Consider the following 16,142-nt stretch of genomic DNA (forward strand, 5'->3'; position numbering starts at 1 on the left):
CCCTCATCCTAGAGGCACCTGGCTCCCGGCCCTCATCCTAGAGGCACCTGGCCCCTGCCCTCATCCTAGAGGCACCTGGCCCCTGCCCTCATCCTAGAGGCACCTGGCCCCCGGCCCTCATCCTAGAGGCACCTGGCCCGCTGCCCTCATCCTAGAGGCACCTGGCCCCGGCTCTCATCCTAGAGGCACCTGGCCCCGGCCCTCATCCTAGAGGCACCTGGCCCCTGCCCTCATCCTAGAGGCACCTGGCCCCGGCCCTCATCCTAGAGGCACCTGGCCCCTGCCCTCATCCTAGAGGCACCTGGCCCCTGCCCTCATCCTAGAGGCACCTGGCCCCTGCCCTCATCCTAGAGGCACCTGGCCCCTGCCCTCATCCTAGAGGCACCTGGCCCCGCCCCTCATCCTAGAGGCACCTGGCCCCGGCCCTCATCCTAGAGGCACCTGGCCCCGGCCCTCATCCTAGAGGCACCTGGCCCCGGCTCTCATCCTAGAGGCACCTGGCCCCGCCCCTCATCCTAGAGGCACCTGGCCCCGCCCTCATCCTAGAGGCACCTGGCCCCTGCCCCCATCCTAGAGGCACCTGGCCCCCGGCCCTCATCTTAGAGGCACCTGGCCCCGGCCCTCATCCTAGAGGCACCTGGCCCCGGCCCTCATCCTAGAGGCACCTGGCCCCTGCCCTCATCCTAGAGGCACCTGGCCCCGGCCCTCATCCTAGAGGCACCTGGCCCCTGCCCTCATCCTAGAGGCACCTGGCCCCTGCCCTCATCCTAGAGGCACCTGGCCCCTGCCCTCATCCTAGAGGCACCTGGCCCCTGCCCTCATCCTAGAGGCACCTGGCCCCGCCCCTCATCCTAGAGGCACCTGGCCCCGGCCCTCATCCTAGAGGCACCTGGCCCCGGCCCTCATCCTAGAGGCACCTGGCCCCGGCTCTCATCCTAGAGGCACCTGGCCCCGCCCCTCATCCTAGAGGCACCTGGCCCCGCCCCTCATCCTAGAGGCACCTGGCCCCTGCCCCCATCCTAGAGGCACCTGGCCCCCGGCCCTCATCCTAGAGGCACCTTGCCTCGGCTCTCATCCTAGAGGCACCTGGCCCCTGCCCTCATTCTAGAGGCACCTGGCCCCTGCCCTCATCCTAGAGGCACCTGCCCTCATCCTAGAGGCACCTGGCCCCTGCCCTCATCCTAGAGGCACCTGCCCCGGCCCTCATCCTAGAGGCACCTGGCCCCTGCCCTCATCCTAGAGGCACCTGGCCCCTGCCCTCATCCTAGAGGCACCTGGCCCCTGCCCTCATCCTAGAGGCACCTGGCCCCGCCCCTCATCCTAGAGGCACCTGGCCCCTGCCCTCATCCTAGAGGCACCTGCCCCCGCCCTTCATCCTAGAGGCACCTGGCCCCTGCCCTCATCCTAGAGGCACCTGGCCCCTGCCCTCATCCTAGAGGCACCTGGCCCCGCCCCTCATCCTAGAGGCACCTGGCCCCTGCCCTCATCCTAGAGGCACCTGCCCCCGCCCCTCATCCTAGAGGCACCTGGCCCCTGCCCTCATCCTAGAGGCACCTGGCCCCTGCCCTCATCCTAGAGGCACCTGGCCCCTGCCCTCATCCTAGAGGCACCTGGCCCCTGCCCTCATCCTAGAGGCACCTGGCCCCGGCTCTCATCCTAGAGGCACCTGGCCCCGGCTCTCATCCTAGAGGCACCTGGCCCCTGCCCTCATTCTAGAGGCACCTGGCCCCTGCCCTCATCCTAGAGGCACCTGCCCTCATCCTAGAGGCACCTGGCCCCTGCCCTCATCCTAGAGGCACCTGCCCCGGCCCTCATCCTAGAGGCACCTGGCCCCTGCTCTCATCCTAGAGGCACCTGGCCCCTGCCCTCATCCTAGAGGCACCTGGCCCCTGCCCTCATCCTAGAGGCACCTGGCCCCGCCCCTCATCCTAGAGGCACCTGGCCCCTGCCCTCATCCTAGAGGCACCTGCCCCCGCCCCTCATCCTAGAGGCACCTGGCCCCTGCCCTCATCCTAGAGGCACCTGGCCCCTGCCCTCATCCTAGAGGCACCTGGCCCCGCCCCTCATCCTAGAGGCACCTGGCCCCTGCCCTCATCCTAGAGGCACCTGCCCCCGCCCCTCATCCTAGAGGCACCTGGCCCCTGCCCTCATCCTAGAGGCACCTGGCCCCTGCCCTCATCCTAGAGGCACCTGGCCCCTGCCCTCATCCTAGAGGCACCTGGCCCCTGCCCTCCTCCTAGAGGCACCTGGCCCCGGCTCTCATCCTAGAGGCACCTGGCCCCGGCTCTCATCCTAGAGGCACCTGGCCCCTGCCCTCATCCTAGAGGCACCTGGCTCCGGCCCTCATCCTAGAGGCACCTGGCCCCTGCCCTCATCCTAGAGGCACCTGGCCCCTGCCCTCATCCTAGAGGCACCTGGCCCCCGGCCCTCATCCTAGAGGCACCTGGCCGCTGCCCTCATCCTAGAGGCACCTGGCCCCGGCTCTCATCCTAGAGGCACCTGGCCCCGGCCCTCATCCTAGAGGCACCTGGCCCCTGCCCTCATCCTAGAGGCACCTGGCCCCGGCCCTCATCCTAGAGGCACCTGGCCCCTGCCCTCATCCTAGAGGCACCTGGCCCCTGCCCTCATCCTAGAGGCACCTGGCCCCTGCCCTCATCCTAGAGGCACCTGGCCCCTGCCCTCATCCTAGAGGCACCTGGCCCCGCCCCTCATCCTAGAGGCACCTGGCCCCGGCCCTCATCCTAGAGGCACCTGGCCCCGGCCCTCATCCTAGAGGCACCTGGCCCCGGCTCTCATCCTAGAGGCACCTGGCCCCGCCCCTCATCCTAGAGGCACCTGGCCCCGCCCCTCATCCTAGAGGCACCTGGCCCCTGCCCCCATCCTAGAGGCACCTGGCCCCCGGCCCTCATCTTAGAGGCACCTGGCCCCGGCCCTCATCCTAGAGGCACCTGGCCCCGGCCCTCATCCTAGAGGCACCTGGCCCCTGCCCCCATCCTAGAGGCACCTGGCCCCCGGCCCTCATCCTAGAGGCACCTGGCCCCGGCCCTCATCCTAGAGGCACCTGGCCCCGGCCCTCATCCTAGAGGCACCTGGCCCCTGCCCTCATCCTAGAGGCAGCTGGCCCCTGCCCTCATCCTAGAGGCACCTGGCCCCGCCCCTCATCCTAGAGGCACCTGGCCCCTGCCCTCATCCTAGAGGCACCTGGCCCCTGCCCCTCATCCTAGAGGCACCTGGCCCCGGCCCTCATCCTAGAGGCACCTGGCCCCTGCCCTCATCCTAGAGGCACCTGGCCCCTGCCCCTCATCCTAGAGGCACCTGGCCCCGGCTCTCATCCTAGAGGCACCTGGCCCCGGCTCTCATCCTAGAGGCACCTGGCCCCTGCCCCTCATCCTAGAGGCACCTGGCCCCTGCCCTCATCCTAGAGGCACCTGGCCCCGGCTCTCATCCTAGAGGCACCTGGCCCCGGCTCTCATCCTAGAGGCACCTGGCCCCTGCCCCTCATCCTAGAGGCACCTGGCAACTGCCCTCATCCTAGAGGCACCTGGCCCCTGCCCTCATCCTAGAGGCACCTGGCCCCTGCCCTCATCCTAGAGGCACCTGGCCCCGCCCCTCATCCTAGAGGCACCTGGCCCCTGCCCTCATCCTAGAGACACCTGGCCCCTGCCCTCATCCTAGAGGCACCTGCCCTCATCCTAGAGGCACCTGGCCCCTGCCCTCATCCTAGAGGCACCTGCCCCGGCCCTCATCCTAGAGGCACCTGCCCCCGCCCCTCATCCTAGAGGCACCTGCCCTCATCCTAGAGGCACCTGCCCCCGCCCCTCATCCTAGAGGCACCTGGCCCCGGCCCTCATCCTAGAGGCACCTGGCCCCTGCCCTCATCCTAGAGGCACCTGCCCCCGCCCCTCATCCTAGAGGCACCTGGCCCCCGGCCCTCATCCTAGAGGCACCTGGCCCCGGCCTTCATCCTAGAGGCACCTGGCCCCTGCCCTCATCCTAGAGGCACCTGCCCTCATCCTAGAGGCACCTGGCCCCGCCCCTCATCCTAGAGGCACCTGGCCCCGGCCCTCATCCTAGAGGCACCTGGCCCCTGCCCTCATCCTAGAGGCACCTGCCCCCGCCCCTCATCCTAGAGGCACCTGGCCCCGGCCTTCATCCTAGAGGCACCTGGCCCCCTGCCCTCATCCTAGAGGCACCTGCCCTCATCCTAGAGGCACCTGGCCCCGCCCCTCATCCTAGAGTTGATTTTTTTTTATTTGACCAGGTCCTAAGATGTTTTTAAGATTTTTATTTCGCTTCAATACAAAATGGGGATTTTGGGTGACAGAAAATCAAGTTGTTCCTCAGAGCAACCAATTAGCTGGCCTCATTTAAAGGGATCTCTAAAAATTGCACTTTTCTGCCACTCGGACTCTTGAGGCTTTTGCATGAACTACAACTCCCATCATTGCGGTGACACAGGCCGTGCGGCCAAACATCGCTCTACAAGGAAGGCAGAAAACGTTTGGACACAGCTGGATTTTTCCCTCCTTCATTGTCTTTACAAAAACGCTAAGCCCGGTTTATTAAATACACAAACCGTAACGCGAGACCGTGAGCGGGACCTGCCCGCAACAAAGATGGCGGCAGGTTACTTCCGGTTGGTACAGCGCATGCGTGTCTCCTCCTTCTCCTGTTAGCGCGGAGGCTGCTGGGAGATTGGAGTTACTTTGCGGCGAAGTCGAACACGTGTTGCGCACACATCGAGCAGCGGACATGAGGCCAGGTGAGCGGCCGGGACCGGGGGAGGGCGGGTACCGAGCAGGGGATGGAGGAGCCGCCGCCGCCATAGTGAGGGGGGAGACGGCGGCCTCCTGCGGGATCGGACACGTCTCCATCCGGAGCGCGATCCTCTGCCCGATCCTCCTCATCAGCTGCTGGAAATAGCTCCTCAGGCGGGAGCTCCTGTACACACCCTGCGTCTTCTGGGTTTTTTTTTCTTTCTTGTTCCCACACCCCCCTCCCCCATTAATGGATTTGCAAACAGCCAATATTTTCAGGGACAGATCCAATTGTGATCGGGCGATTTACTATAAGGCAGAGAATTGCCCATTATCTTCTGCCCCCGGTGTTTGTCTCCAGTACTGCAGCGATTACTGCCCGTGATACAGTGAGCGCAGAATATGGGGCTGTGCACAGCCGGCACCTCATATACAGGGGTCTCCTGACCTCTGCGGAGCCGCTCTGCTCCCCCCTGATACAGTGAGCGCAGAATATGGGGCTGTGCACAGCCTGCACCTCATATAGAGGGGTCTCCTGACCTCTGCGGAGCCGCTCTGCTCCCCCCGATACAGTGAGAGCAGAATATGGGGCTGTGCACAGCCTGCACCTCGTATACTGGGGTCTTCTGACCTCTGCGGAGCCGCTCTGCTCCCCCCTGATACAGTGAGCGCAGAATATGGGGCTGTGCACAGCCTGCACCTCATATAGAGGGGTCTCCTGACCTCTGCGGAGCCGCTCTGCTCCCCCCGATACAGTGAGAGCAGAATATGGGGCTGTGCACAGCCTGCACCTCGTATACTGGGGTCTTCTGACCTCTGCGGAGCCGCTCTGCTCCCCCCTGATACAGTGAGTGCAGAATATAGGGCTGTGCACAGCCTGCACCTCATATACTGGGGTCTTCTGACCTCTGCGGAGCCGCTCTGCTGCCCCCGATACAGAGAGCGCAGAATATGGGGCTGTGCACAGCCTGCACCTCATATAGAGGGGTCTCCTGACCTCTGCGGAGCCGCTCTGCTCCCCCCGATACAGTGAGTGGAGAATATGGGGCTGTGCACAGCCTGCGCCTCATATACTGGGGTCTCCTGACCTCTGCGGAGCCGCTCTCCTCCCCCCGATATAGTGAGTGCAGAATACGGGGCTGTGCACAGCCGGCACCTCATATACTGGGGTCTCCTGACCTCTGCGGAGCCGCTCTGCTCCCCCCTGATACAGTGAGTGCAGAATATAGGGCTGTGCACAGCCTGCACCTCATATACTGGGGTCTCCTGACCTCTGCGGAGCCGCTCTGCTCCCCCCTGATATAGTGAGTGCAGAATATGGGGCTGTGCACAGCCTGCACCTCATATAGAGGGGTCTCCTGACCTCTGCGGAGCCGCTCTGCTCCCCCCGATACAGTGAGCGCAGAATATGGGGCTGTGCACAGCCTGCGCCTCATATACTGGGGTCTCCTGACCTGTGCGGAGCCGCTCTGCTCCCCCCGATACAGTGAGCGCAGAATACGGGGCTGTGCACAGCCTGCGCCTCATATAGAGGGGTCTCCTGACCTGTGCGGAGCCGCTCTGCTCCCCCTGATACAGTGAGTGCAGAATATGGGGCTGTACACAGCCTGCGCCTCATATACTGGGGTCTCCTGACCTCTGCGGAGCCGCTCTGCTCCCCCTGATACAGTGAGTGGAGAATATGGGGCTGTGCACAGCCTGCACCTCATATACTGGGGTCTCCTGACCTCTGCGGAGCCGCTCTGCTCCCCTGATACAGTGAGCGCAGAATATGGGGCTGTGCACAGCTTGCGCCTCATATAGAGGGGTCTCCTGACCTGTGCGGAGCCGCTCTGCTCCCCTGATACAGTGAGCGCAGAATATGGGGCTGTGCACAGCCTGCGCCTCATATACTGGGGTCTCCTGACCTCTGCGGAGCCGCTCTGCTCCCCTGATACAGTGAGCGCAGAATATGGGGCTGTGCACAGCTTGCGCCTCATATACTGGGGTCTCCTGACCTCTGCGGAGCCGCTCTGCTCCCCTGATACAGTGAGCGCAGAATATGGGGCTGTGCACAGCTTGCGCCTCATATAGAGGGGTCTCCTGACCTCTGCGGAGCCGCTCTGCTCCCCCCTGATACAGTGAGTGGAGAATATGGGGCTGTGCACAGCCTGCACCTCATATAGAGGGGTCTCCTGACCTCTGCGGAGCCGCTCTGCTCCCCCCGATACAGTGAGCGCAGAATATAGGGCTGTGCACAGCCTGCGCCTCATATACTGGGGTCTCCTGACCTCTGCGGAGCCGCTCTGCTCCCCCCGATACAGTGAGTGCAGAATATGGGGCTGTGCACAGCCTGCACCTCATATACTGGGGTCTCCTGACCTCTGCGGAGCCGCTCTGCTCCCCCCGATACAGTGAGTGCAGAATACGGGGCTGTGCACAGCCGGCACCTCATATAGAGGGGTCTCCTGACCTCTGCGGAGCCGCTCTGCTCCCCCCGATACAGTGAGTGCAGAATACGGGGCTGTGCACAGCCGGCACCTCATATACTGGGGTCTCCTGACCTCTGCGGAGCCGCTCTGCTCCCCCCGATACAGTGAGTGCAGAATATGGGGCTGTGCACAGCCGGCACCTCATATACTGGGGTCTCCTGACCTCTGCGGAGCCGCTCTGCTCCCCCCGATACAGTGAGTGCAGAATACGGGGCTGTGCACAGCCGGCACCTCATATAGAGGGGTCTCCTGACCTCTGCGGAGCCGCTCTGCTCCCCCCGATACAGTGAGTGCAGAATATGGGGCTGTGCACAGCCGGCACCTCATATACTGGGGTCTCCTGACCTGTGCGGAGCTGCTCTGCTCCCCCCTGATACAGTGAGCGCAGAATATAGGGCTGTGCACAGTCTGCACCTCATATACTGGGGTCTCCTGACCTCTGCGGAGCCGCTCTGCTGCCCCCGATACAGTGAGTGCAGAATATGGGGCTGTGCACAGCCTGCACCTCATATAGAGGGGTCTCCTGACCTCTGCGGAGCCGCTCTGCTCCCCCTGATATAGTGAGCGCAGAATATGGGGCTGTGCACAGCCGGCACCTCATATACAGGGGTCTCCTGACCTCTGCGGAGCCGCTCTGCTCCCCCCTGATATAGTGAGTGCAGAATATGGGGCTGTGCACAGCCTGCGCCTCATATAGAGGGGTCTCCTGACCTCTGCGGAGCCGCTCTGCTCCCCCTGATACAGAGAGGGCAGAATATAGGGCTGTGCACAGCCTGCGCCTCATATACAGGGGTCTCCTGACCTCTGCGGAGCCGCTCTGCTCCCCCTGATACAGTGAGCGCAGAATATGGGGCTGTGCACAGCCTGCACCTCATATACTGGGGTCTCCTGACCTCTGCGGAGCCGCTCTGCTCCCCCCGATACAGTGAGCGCAGAATATGGGGCTGTGCACAGCCTGCACCTCATATACTGGGGTCTCCTGACCTCTGCGGAGCCGCTCTGCTCCCCCCTGATATAGTGAGTGCAGAATATGGGGCTGTGCACAGCCTGCACCTCATATAGAGGGGTCTCCTGACCTCTGCGGAGCCGCTCTGCTCCCCCTGATATAGTGAGCGCAGAATATGGGGCTGTGCACAGCCGGCACCTCATATACAGGGGTCTCCTGACCTTTGCGGAGCCGCTCTGCTCCCCCCTGATATAGTGAGTGCAGAATATAGGGCTGTGCACAGCCTGCGCCTCATATACAGGGGTCTCCTGACCTCTGCGGAGCCGCTCTGCTCCCCCTGATACAGAGAGGGCAGAATATAGGGCTGTGCACAGCCTGCACCTCATATACTGGGGTCTCCTGACCTCTGCGGAGCCGCTCTGCTCCCCCCGATACAGTGAGCGCAGAATACGGGGCTGTGCACAGCCGGCACCTCATATACTGGGGTCTCCTGACTCTCTGCTCCCACCCATATGCACCCCCCAATGTGTTCACATCCGGTCGTGGGCAGAGCCACAGGTGCTGATGAGGGGGCGCCGGGGGACGGACCACCACCGAGCCAGTGTCATCCATATCTGTCCGGACGACCCCCTTTAATGTCTTTCTCTTGCAGGATTCAGCCCCCGAGGAGGCGGCAGAGGGTTCGGTGACCGCGGTCGAGGCGGCGGTAGAGGCGGATTTGGTGACCGCGGTGGCAGAGGAGGTTTTGGTGGTAGAGGAGGATCTGGTGACCGCGGCGGGAGAGGAGGCTTCGGAGGCCGGGGGAGAGGAGGATTTGGTGACCGCGGAGGCCGAGGTGAGTGCGTGCTCCAGGAGGTGGCGCCAGAGGAGCAGTCAGGAGACGCCGGTGATTTATTTATATATATATATTTCTCTTATCATTTGCAGGTGGATTCAGGTCTCCGGGGAGGGGGGGTCCTCGAGGAGGCAGAGGAGGAGGACGCGGCGGGAGAGGGGGATTCGGAGCAGGAAGGAAAGTGGTTGTGGAGCCGCACAGACATGAAGGTGAGGACGGGGGTCTGCACTGAGGGAAGTGAGGGAGGCTGCACTATGGGGGGGGGTCTGGTCTGCGGAGAGTGGGTGCGGGGAAGGGGTCTGGTCTGCGGAGAGTGGGTGCGGGGGAAGGGGTCTGGTCTGCGGAGAGTGGGTGCGGGGAAGGGGTCTGGTCTGCGGAGAGTGGGTGCGGGGAAGGGGTCTGGTCTGCGGAGAGTGGGTGCGGGGAAGGGGTCTGGTCTGCGGAGAGTGGGTGCGGGGAAGGGGTCTGGTCTGCGGAGAGTGGGTGCGGGGAAGGGGTCTGGTCTGCGGAGAGTGGGTGCGGGGAAGGGGTCTGGTCTGCGGAGAGTGGGTGCGGGGAAGGGGTCTGGTCTGCGGAGAGTGGGTGCGGGGAAGGGGTCTGGTCTGCGGAGAGTGGGTGCGGGGAAGGGGTCTGGTCTGCGGAGAGTGGGTGCGGGGAAGGGGTCTGGTCTGCGGAGAGTGGGGAAGGGGGGGGTCTGGTCTGCGGAGAGTGGGGAAGGGGGGGGTCTGGTCTGCGGAGAGTGGGGAAGGGGGGGGTCTGGTCTGCGGAGAGTGGGGAAGGGGGGGTCTGGTCTGCGGAGAATGGGTGCGGGGAAGGGGTCTGGTCTGCGGAGAGTGGGTGCGGGGAAGGGGTCTGGTCTGCGGAGAGTGGGTGCGGGGAAGGGGTCTGGTCTGCGGAGAGTGGGTGCGGGGAAGGGGGGGGGGTCTGCGGAGAGTGGGTGCGGGGAAGAGGGGGGTCTGCGGAGAGTGGGTGCGGGGAAGGGGGGGGTCTGCGGAGAGTGGGTGCGGAGAAGGGCCTGGTCTGCGGAGAGTGGGTGCGGAGAAGGGGGGGGTCTGCGGAGAGTGGGTGCGGGGAAGGGGTCTGGTCTGCGGAGAGTGTGTGCGGGGAAGGGGTCTGGTCTGCGGAGAGTGGGTGCGGGGAAGGGGTCTGGTCTGCGGAGAGTGGGTGCGGGGAAGGGGTCTGGTCTGCGGAGAGTGGGTGCGGGGAAGGGGTCTGGTCTGCGGAGAGTGGGTGCGGGGAAGGGGTCTGGTCTGCGGAGAGTGGGTGCGGGGAAGGGGTCTGGTCTGCGGAGAGTGGGTGCGGGGAAGGGGTCTGGTCTGCGGAGAGTGGGTGCGGGGAAGGGGGGGTCTGGTCTGCGGAGAGTGGGGAAGGGGGGGTCTGGTCTGCGGAGAGTGGGGAAGGGGGGGGTCTGGTCTGCGGAGAGTGGGGAAGGGGGGGGTCTGGTCTGCGGAGAGTGGGGAAGGGGGGGGTCTGGTCTGCGGAGAGTGGGTGCGGGGAAGGGGGGGGGTCTGGTCTGCAGAGAGTGGGTGCAGGGAAGGGGGGGTCTGGTCTGAGGGGGGCCGCTGTGCAGGTTTCACGCTCAGTCTCGCCTTGTTTCCTCCTCCAGGAGTCTTCATCTGCAGAGGTAAAGAGGACGCTCTGGTGACCAAGAACCTGGTGCCCGGAGAATCCGTGTATGGAGAGAAGAGGATCTCGGTGGAGGTTTGTTTTTCGGGGGATGTCTCCCTTTATATCGGATATTTCACTGATGGGTATGCGCTGGTTATATACTGACATGTCCTCAGTGAGCGCCCCCTAGTGGCCACCGCAGGCAGTCAGGACCACATTCCTCCGAGCGCTCTGCATTGACACAAGATCTTCTTGTTTCTTCAGGAAGGAGAAGTGAAAACTGAGTACAGAGCCTGGAACCCCTTCAGATCGAAGCTGGCGGCCGCCATTCTGGGAGGCGTCGATCAGATTCACATAAAACCCGGATCCAAAGTCCTGTATCTCGGAGCCGCCTCCGGGACGACCGTGTCCCACGTGTCTGACCTGGTTGGCCCGGTAAGTGACCGCTATAGATGGGAGGACGAGGATGTGTCTGCGGGGGACGGTGGCGGGACGGATAAACATGGCGCTGCGTCCTCAGTGATCGCCTCTTTTCCGTCTGGCAGGAAGGTCTGGTCTACGCTGTGGAGTTTTCCCATCGATCCGGACGGGATCTCATCAATGTGGCCAAGAAACGCACAAACATCATCCCAGTGATAGAGGACGCCAGACACCCACACAAGTACCGCATGCTGCTAGGTAACGAGGCCACGAAACGCTCATGAGGGGGGGCGCGTTACATATTGGCCCCGCCCCTAATCCAGACTTTGTCCTCATCATTCCAGGAATGGTCGACGTCATTTTCGCTGATGTAGCTCAACCCGATCAGACGAGGATCGTTGCTCTAAACGCCCACAACTTCCTGAAGAACGGAGGACACTTTGTCATCTCTATAAAGGTCTGTACAAGAAAATAAACTGCCCCCTATGTACAAGAATATAACTGCTATAATACTGCCTCTATGTACAAGAATATAACTACTATAATACTGCCCCTATGTACAAGAATATAACTGCTATAATACTGCCTCTATGTACAAGAATATAACTACTATAATACTGCCCCTATGTACAAGAATATAACTGCTATAATACTGCCCCTATGTACAAGAATATAACTACTATAATACTGCCCCTATGTACAAGAATATAACTGCTATAATACTGACTCTATGTACAAGAATATAACTACTATAATACTGCCCCTATGTACAAGAATATAACTGCTATAATACTGCCCCTATGTACAAGAATATAACTACTATAATACTGCCCCCTATATACAAGAATATAACTACTATAATACTGCCCCCTATATACAAGAATATAACTACTATAATACTGCCCCCTATATACAAGAATATAACTACTATAATACTGCCCCCTATATACAAGAATATAACTACTATAATACTGCCCCCTATATACAAGAATATAACTACTATAATACTGCCCCCTATATACAAGAATATAACTACTATAATACTGCCCCTATATACAAGAATATAACTACTATAATACTGCCCCTATATACAAGAATATAACTACTATAATACTGCCCCTATATACAAGAATATAACTACTATAATACTGCCCCTATATACAAGAATATAACTACTATAATACTGCCCCTATGTACAAGAATATAACTACTATAATACTGCCCCTATATACAAGAATATAACTACTATAATACTGCCCCCTATGTACAAGAATATAACTACTATAATACTGCCCCTATATACAAGAATATAACTACTATAATACTGCTCCCTATGTACAAGAATATAACTACTATAATACTGCCCCTATATACAAGAATATAACTACTATAATACTGCTCCCTATGTACAAGAATATAACTACTATAATACTGCCCCTATATACAAGAATATAACTACTATAATACTGCCCCTATATACAAGAATATAACTACTATAATACTGCCCCATATACAAGAATATAACTACTATAATACTGCCCCTATGTACAAGAATATAACTACTATAATACTGCCCCTATGTACAAGAATATAACTACTATAATACTGCCCCTATGTACAAGAATATAACTACTATAATACTGCCTCCTATGTACAAGAATATAACTACTATAATACTGCCCCTATGTACAAGAATATAACTACTATAATACTGCCCCTATGTACAAGAATATAACTACTATAATACTTCCCCTATGTACAAGAATATAACTACTATAATACTGCCCCTATGTACAAGAATATAACTACTATAATACTGCCCCCTATGTACAAGAATATAACTACTATAATACTGCCCCCTATGTACAAGAATATAACTACTATAATACTGCCCCTATATACAAGAATATAACTACTATAATACTGCCCCTATATACAAGAATATAACTACTATAATACTGCCCCTATATACAAGAATATAACTACTATAATACTGCCCCTATATACAGGAATATAACTACTATAATACTGCTCCCTATGTACAAGAATATAACTACTATAATACTGCCCCTATGTACAGGAATATAGCTGCTATAATACTGCCCACCATGTGGCGTGTGATCTGTGTAGTATTTATCCTTATTGCGGGTTTTTCTATAGGCTAACTGCATTGACTCTACGGCGGCCCCAGAAGCAGTTTTTGCTTCAGAAGTAAAGAAGATGCAGCAAGAAAACATGAAACCTCAGGAACAGTTGACACTTGAGCCGTATGAGAGGGACCACGCGGTGGTGGTCGGAGTGTACAGGTGCGTCTGTTACCCCTTTTTTGGATGGGGTTTGGGGGGGTTAATATGGCTGCTACTCCTCCGGATCTCACACATTAACCCCTCGTCTTCTCTTCTAGGCCTCCACCAAAACAGAAGAAATGATTTTCCTACTTTATAAACTTTCCTTCTTTAAGACTTTATTTTTATATATAAAGAATCCCAGTGACGCGCCCGGCCCCTTCCCCGCGGCTTGGACCTCGGCTCTGCCTCCTGCGGTCGGACGATCTGCCCCGACGGGGGTTTACAGCCGGGCAATAGAGCATTGACAAGGCGGCTGCTCGTACGCTTTGGCGCATGGTGACGTGAAGATCTGCAGGGGGCGCTGTCGAAACTTCATTATAGGGGGCTGAACCCAAGGTTCCGTAAAGTCCTTATTGAATCGCCAGTGTTTTTCCTTGTGCTGATGAGTAGCGTCGGGCTGCTCCGTGCTCTTTGCATTTCTCTGATTTTTGGCCTCCCCTCCTCCCACCTTTTTTTTTTTTTTTTTTTATTGGATACAGTTGTTTTTCGAGAAATGATGATATAAAGGTTTTATCTTTACTCCTGTGTTTGTATTTATTCCTCCATACGGATCTTCTCCAGATCTTTCAGGACGCTCCTCCATACGGATCTTCTCCAGATCTTTCAGGTCATTCCTCCATACGGATCTTCTCCAGATCTTTCAGGACGCTCCTCCATACGGATCTTCTCCAGATCTTTCAGGTGGCTCCTCCATACGGATCTTCTCCAGATCTTTCAGGTGGTTCCTCCATACGGATCTTCTCCAGATCTTTCAGGTGGCTCCTCCATACGGATCTTCTCCAGATCTTTCAGGTGGCTCCTCCCATACGGATCTTCTCCAGATCTTTCAGGTGGCTCCTCCATACGGATCTTCTCCAGATGTTTCAGGTCGCTCCTCCATACGGATCTTCTCCAGATGTTTCAGGTGGCTCCTCCATACAGATCTTCTCCAGATCCTTCAGGTCATTCCTTCATACGGATCTTCTCCAGATCTTTCAGGTGGCTCCTCCATACAGATCTTCTCCAGATCCTTCAGGTGCCTCCTCCATACAGATCTTTTCCACATCTTTCAGGTCACTCCTCCATACGGATCTTCTCCACATCTTTCAGGTCACTCCTCCATACGGATCTTCTCCAGATCTTTCAGGTCACTTCTCCATACGGATCTTCTCCAGATCTTTCAGGTCACTTCTCCATATGGATCTTCTCCAGATGTTTCAGGTCGCTCCTCCATACGGATCTTCTCCAGATCTTTCAGGTGGCTCCTCCATACAGATCTTCTCCAGCTCCTTCAGGTCATTCCTCCATACAGATCTTCTCCAGATCCTTCAGGTCATTCCTCCATACAGATCTTCTCCAGATCCTTCAGGTCATTCCTCCATACAGATCTTCTCCAAATCCTTCAGGTCGCTCCTCCATACAGATCTTCACCTCCTCCATACAGATCTTCTCCTGATCTTTCAGGTCACCTCCTCTATACAGATCTTCTCAAGGTCTTTCAGGTCACCTCCTCCATACAGATCTTCTCAAGATCTTTCAGGTCACTCCTCCATACAGATCTTCTCCAGATCTTTCAGGTCACTCCTCCGTACAGACCTTCTCTAGATCACTTTTCCATACAGATCTCCAGATGCTTCAGGTCGCTCCTCCATACAGATCTTTCAGGTTTTGGGGCTGTCCCTGGGCAACATTAAGTTTCAGCTCCTCCACAGATGTTCTAGAGTTCAGGGCTGGAGACTGGCGAGGCCACTCCAGGACCTTGAAATGCTTCTTAGATGCCCTGGCTGTGTGTTTCAAGCCATTGTCATGCTGGAAGACTCAGCCACAACCCATCTGTTATGCTCTTTCTAATGGAAGGAGGTTCGTGGCCAAAATCTCATGATACAGGACCCGATCCATCCTCCCTTCAATACGGTCCAGTCGTCCTGTCTCTTTTTCAGAAAAGCACCTCCTCCCCCAAACTATGGTGTTTCCACGCCTATGCCTCACTGTTGGGACGCTGTTCTTGGGGTTGTACTTATCCTTCTTCCTCCAAACACAGCAAGTGGAGTTGATGCCAAAAGTTCTATTTTGGTCTCATCTGACCACATGACCTTCTCCCATGCCTCTTCTGAATCATCCAGATGGTCATTGGTGATGCAGATATGGGCTGGAAGAGCATGGGGACCTTGTGTGCCCTGCAGGATTGTAATCCATGACGGCGCAGTGTTACTAATGGTAATCTTTTAGACTGTGGTCCCAGGTTTCTTTGGGTCATTGACTAGGTCTTCCTGTGTAGTTCTGGGCTGATTCCTCACCTTTCTCAAAATCATCCATACCCCACGAGATGAGAATCTTGCATGGAGCCCCAGACTGAGTGAGATTGACAGTCATCTTGTGTTTCTTCAATTTTCTAATAATTGCACCAAAAGTTGTTTCCTTCTCACCAGGCTGCTTGCCAATTGTCCTGTAGTCCATCCTAGCCTTGTGCAGGTCTACAATTTTGTCCCTGGTGTCCTTAGACAGCTCTTTGTTCTTGGCCATGTTAGAGTGTGATTGAGGTATTTTATACAGATAACAAGGTCAAATAGAGGTAATTCAGGTAACGAGTGCAGAGTAGGAGAAAAAGAACAGGTCAGAGAGCAGAATTCTTGCTGGTTGGTCGATGATAAAATACTTTTCTTTGTCGCTCCATTGGGAGACCCAGACAATTGGGTGTATAGGCTATGCCTCCGGAGGCCGCACAAAGTATTACACTTAAAAGTGTTAAGCCCCTCCCCTTCTGCCTATACACCCCCC

The 16,142-nt window shown here is 57.3% G+C and overlaps 1 protein-coding gene across 1 annotated transcript; it reads left to right on the forward strand.

Moving 5' to 3' along the window:
• Positions 1-4,680: 4,680 nt before the first annotated feature.
• Positions 4,681-13,887, forward strand: LOC142257111 (rRNA 2'-O-methyltransferase fibrillarin-like). The gene is given in 10 exon segments (XM_075329198.1): positions 4,681-4,762; positions 8,827-9,009; positions 9,102-9,218; positions 10,616-10,710; positions 10,882-11,052; positions 11,163-11,295; positions 11,382-11,494; positions 13,198-13,343; positions 13,442-13,487; positions 13,490-13,887. Coding segments are annotated over 10 exon segments (1,155 nt in total). The 5' UTR covers positions 4,681-4,752; the 3' UTR covers positions 13,631-13,887.
• Positions 13,888-16,142: the final 2,255 nt, after the last annotated feature.

This window comes from Anomaloglossus baeobatrachus, chromosome 11, assembly GCF_048569485.1.
Source record: "Anomaloglossus baeobatrachus isolate aAnoBae1 chromosome 11, aAnoBae1.hap1, whole genome shotgun sequence".
Taxonomy (NCBI): Eukaryota; Metazoa; Chordata; class Amphibia; order Anura; family Aromobatidae; genus Anomaloglossus; species Anomaloglossus baeobatrachus.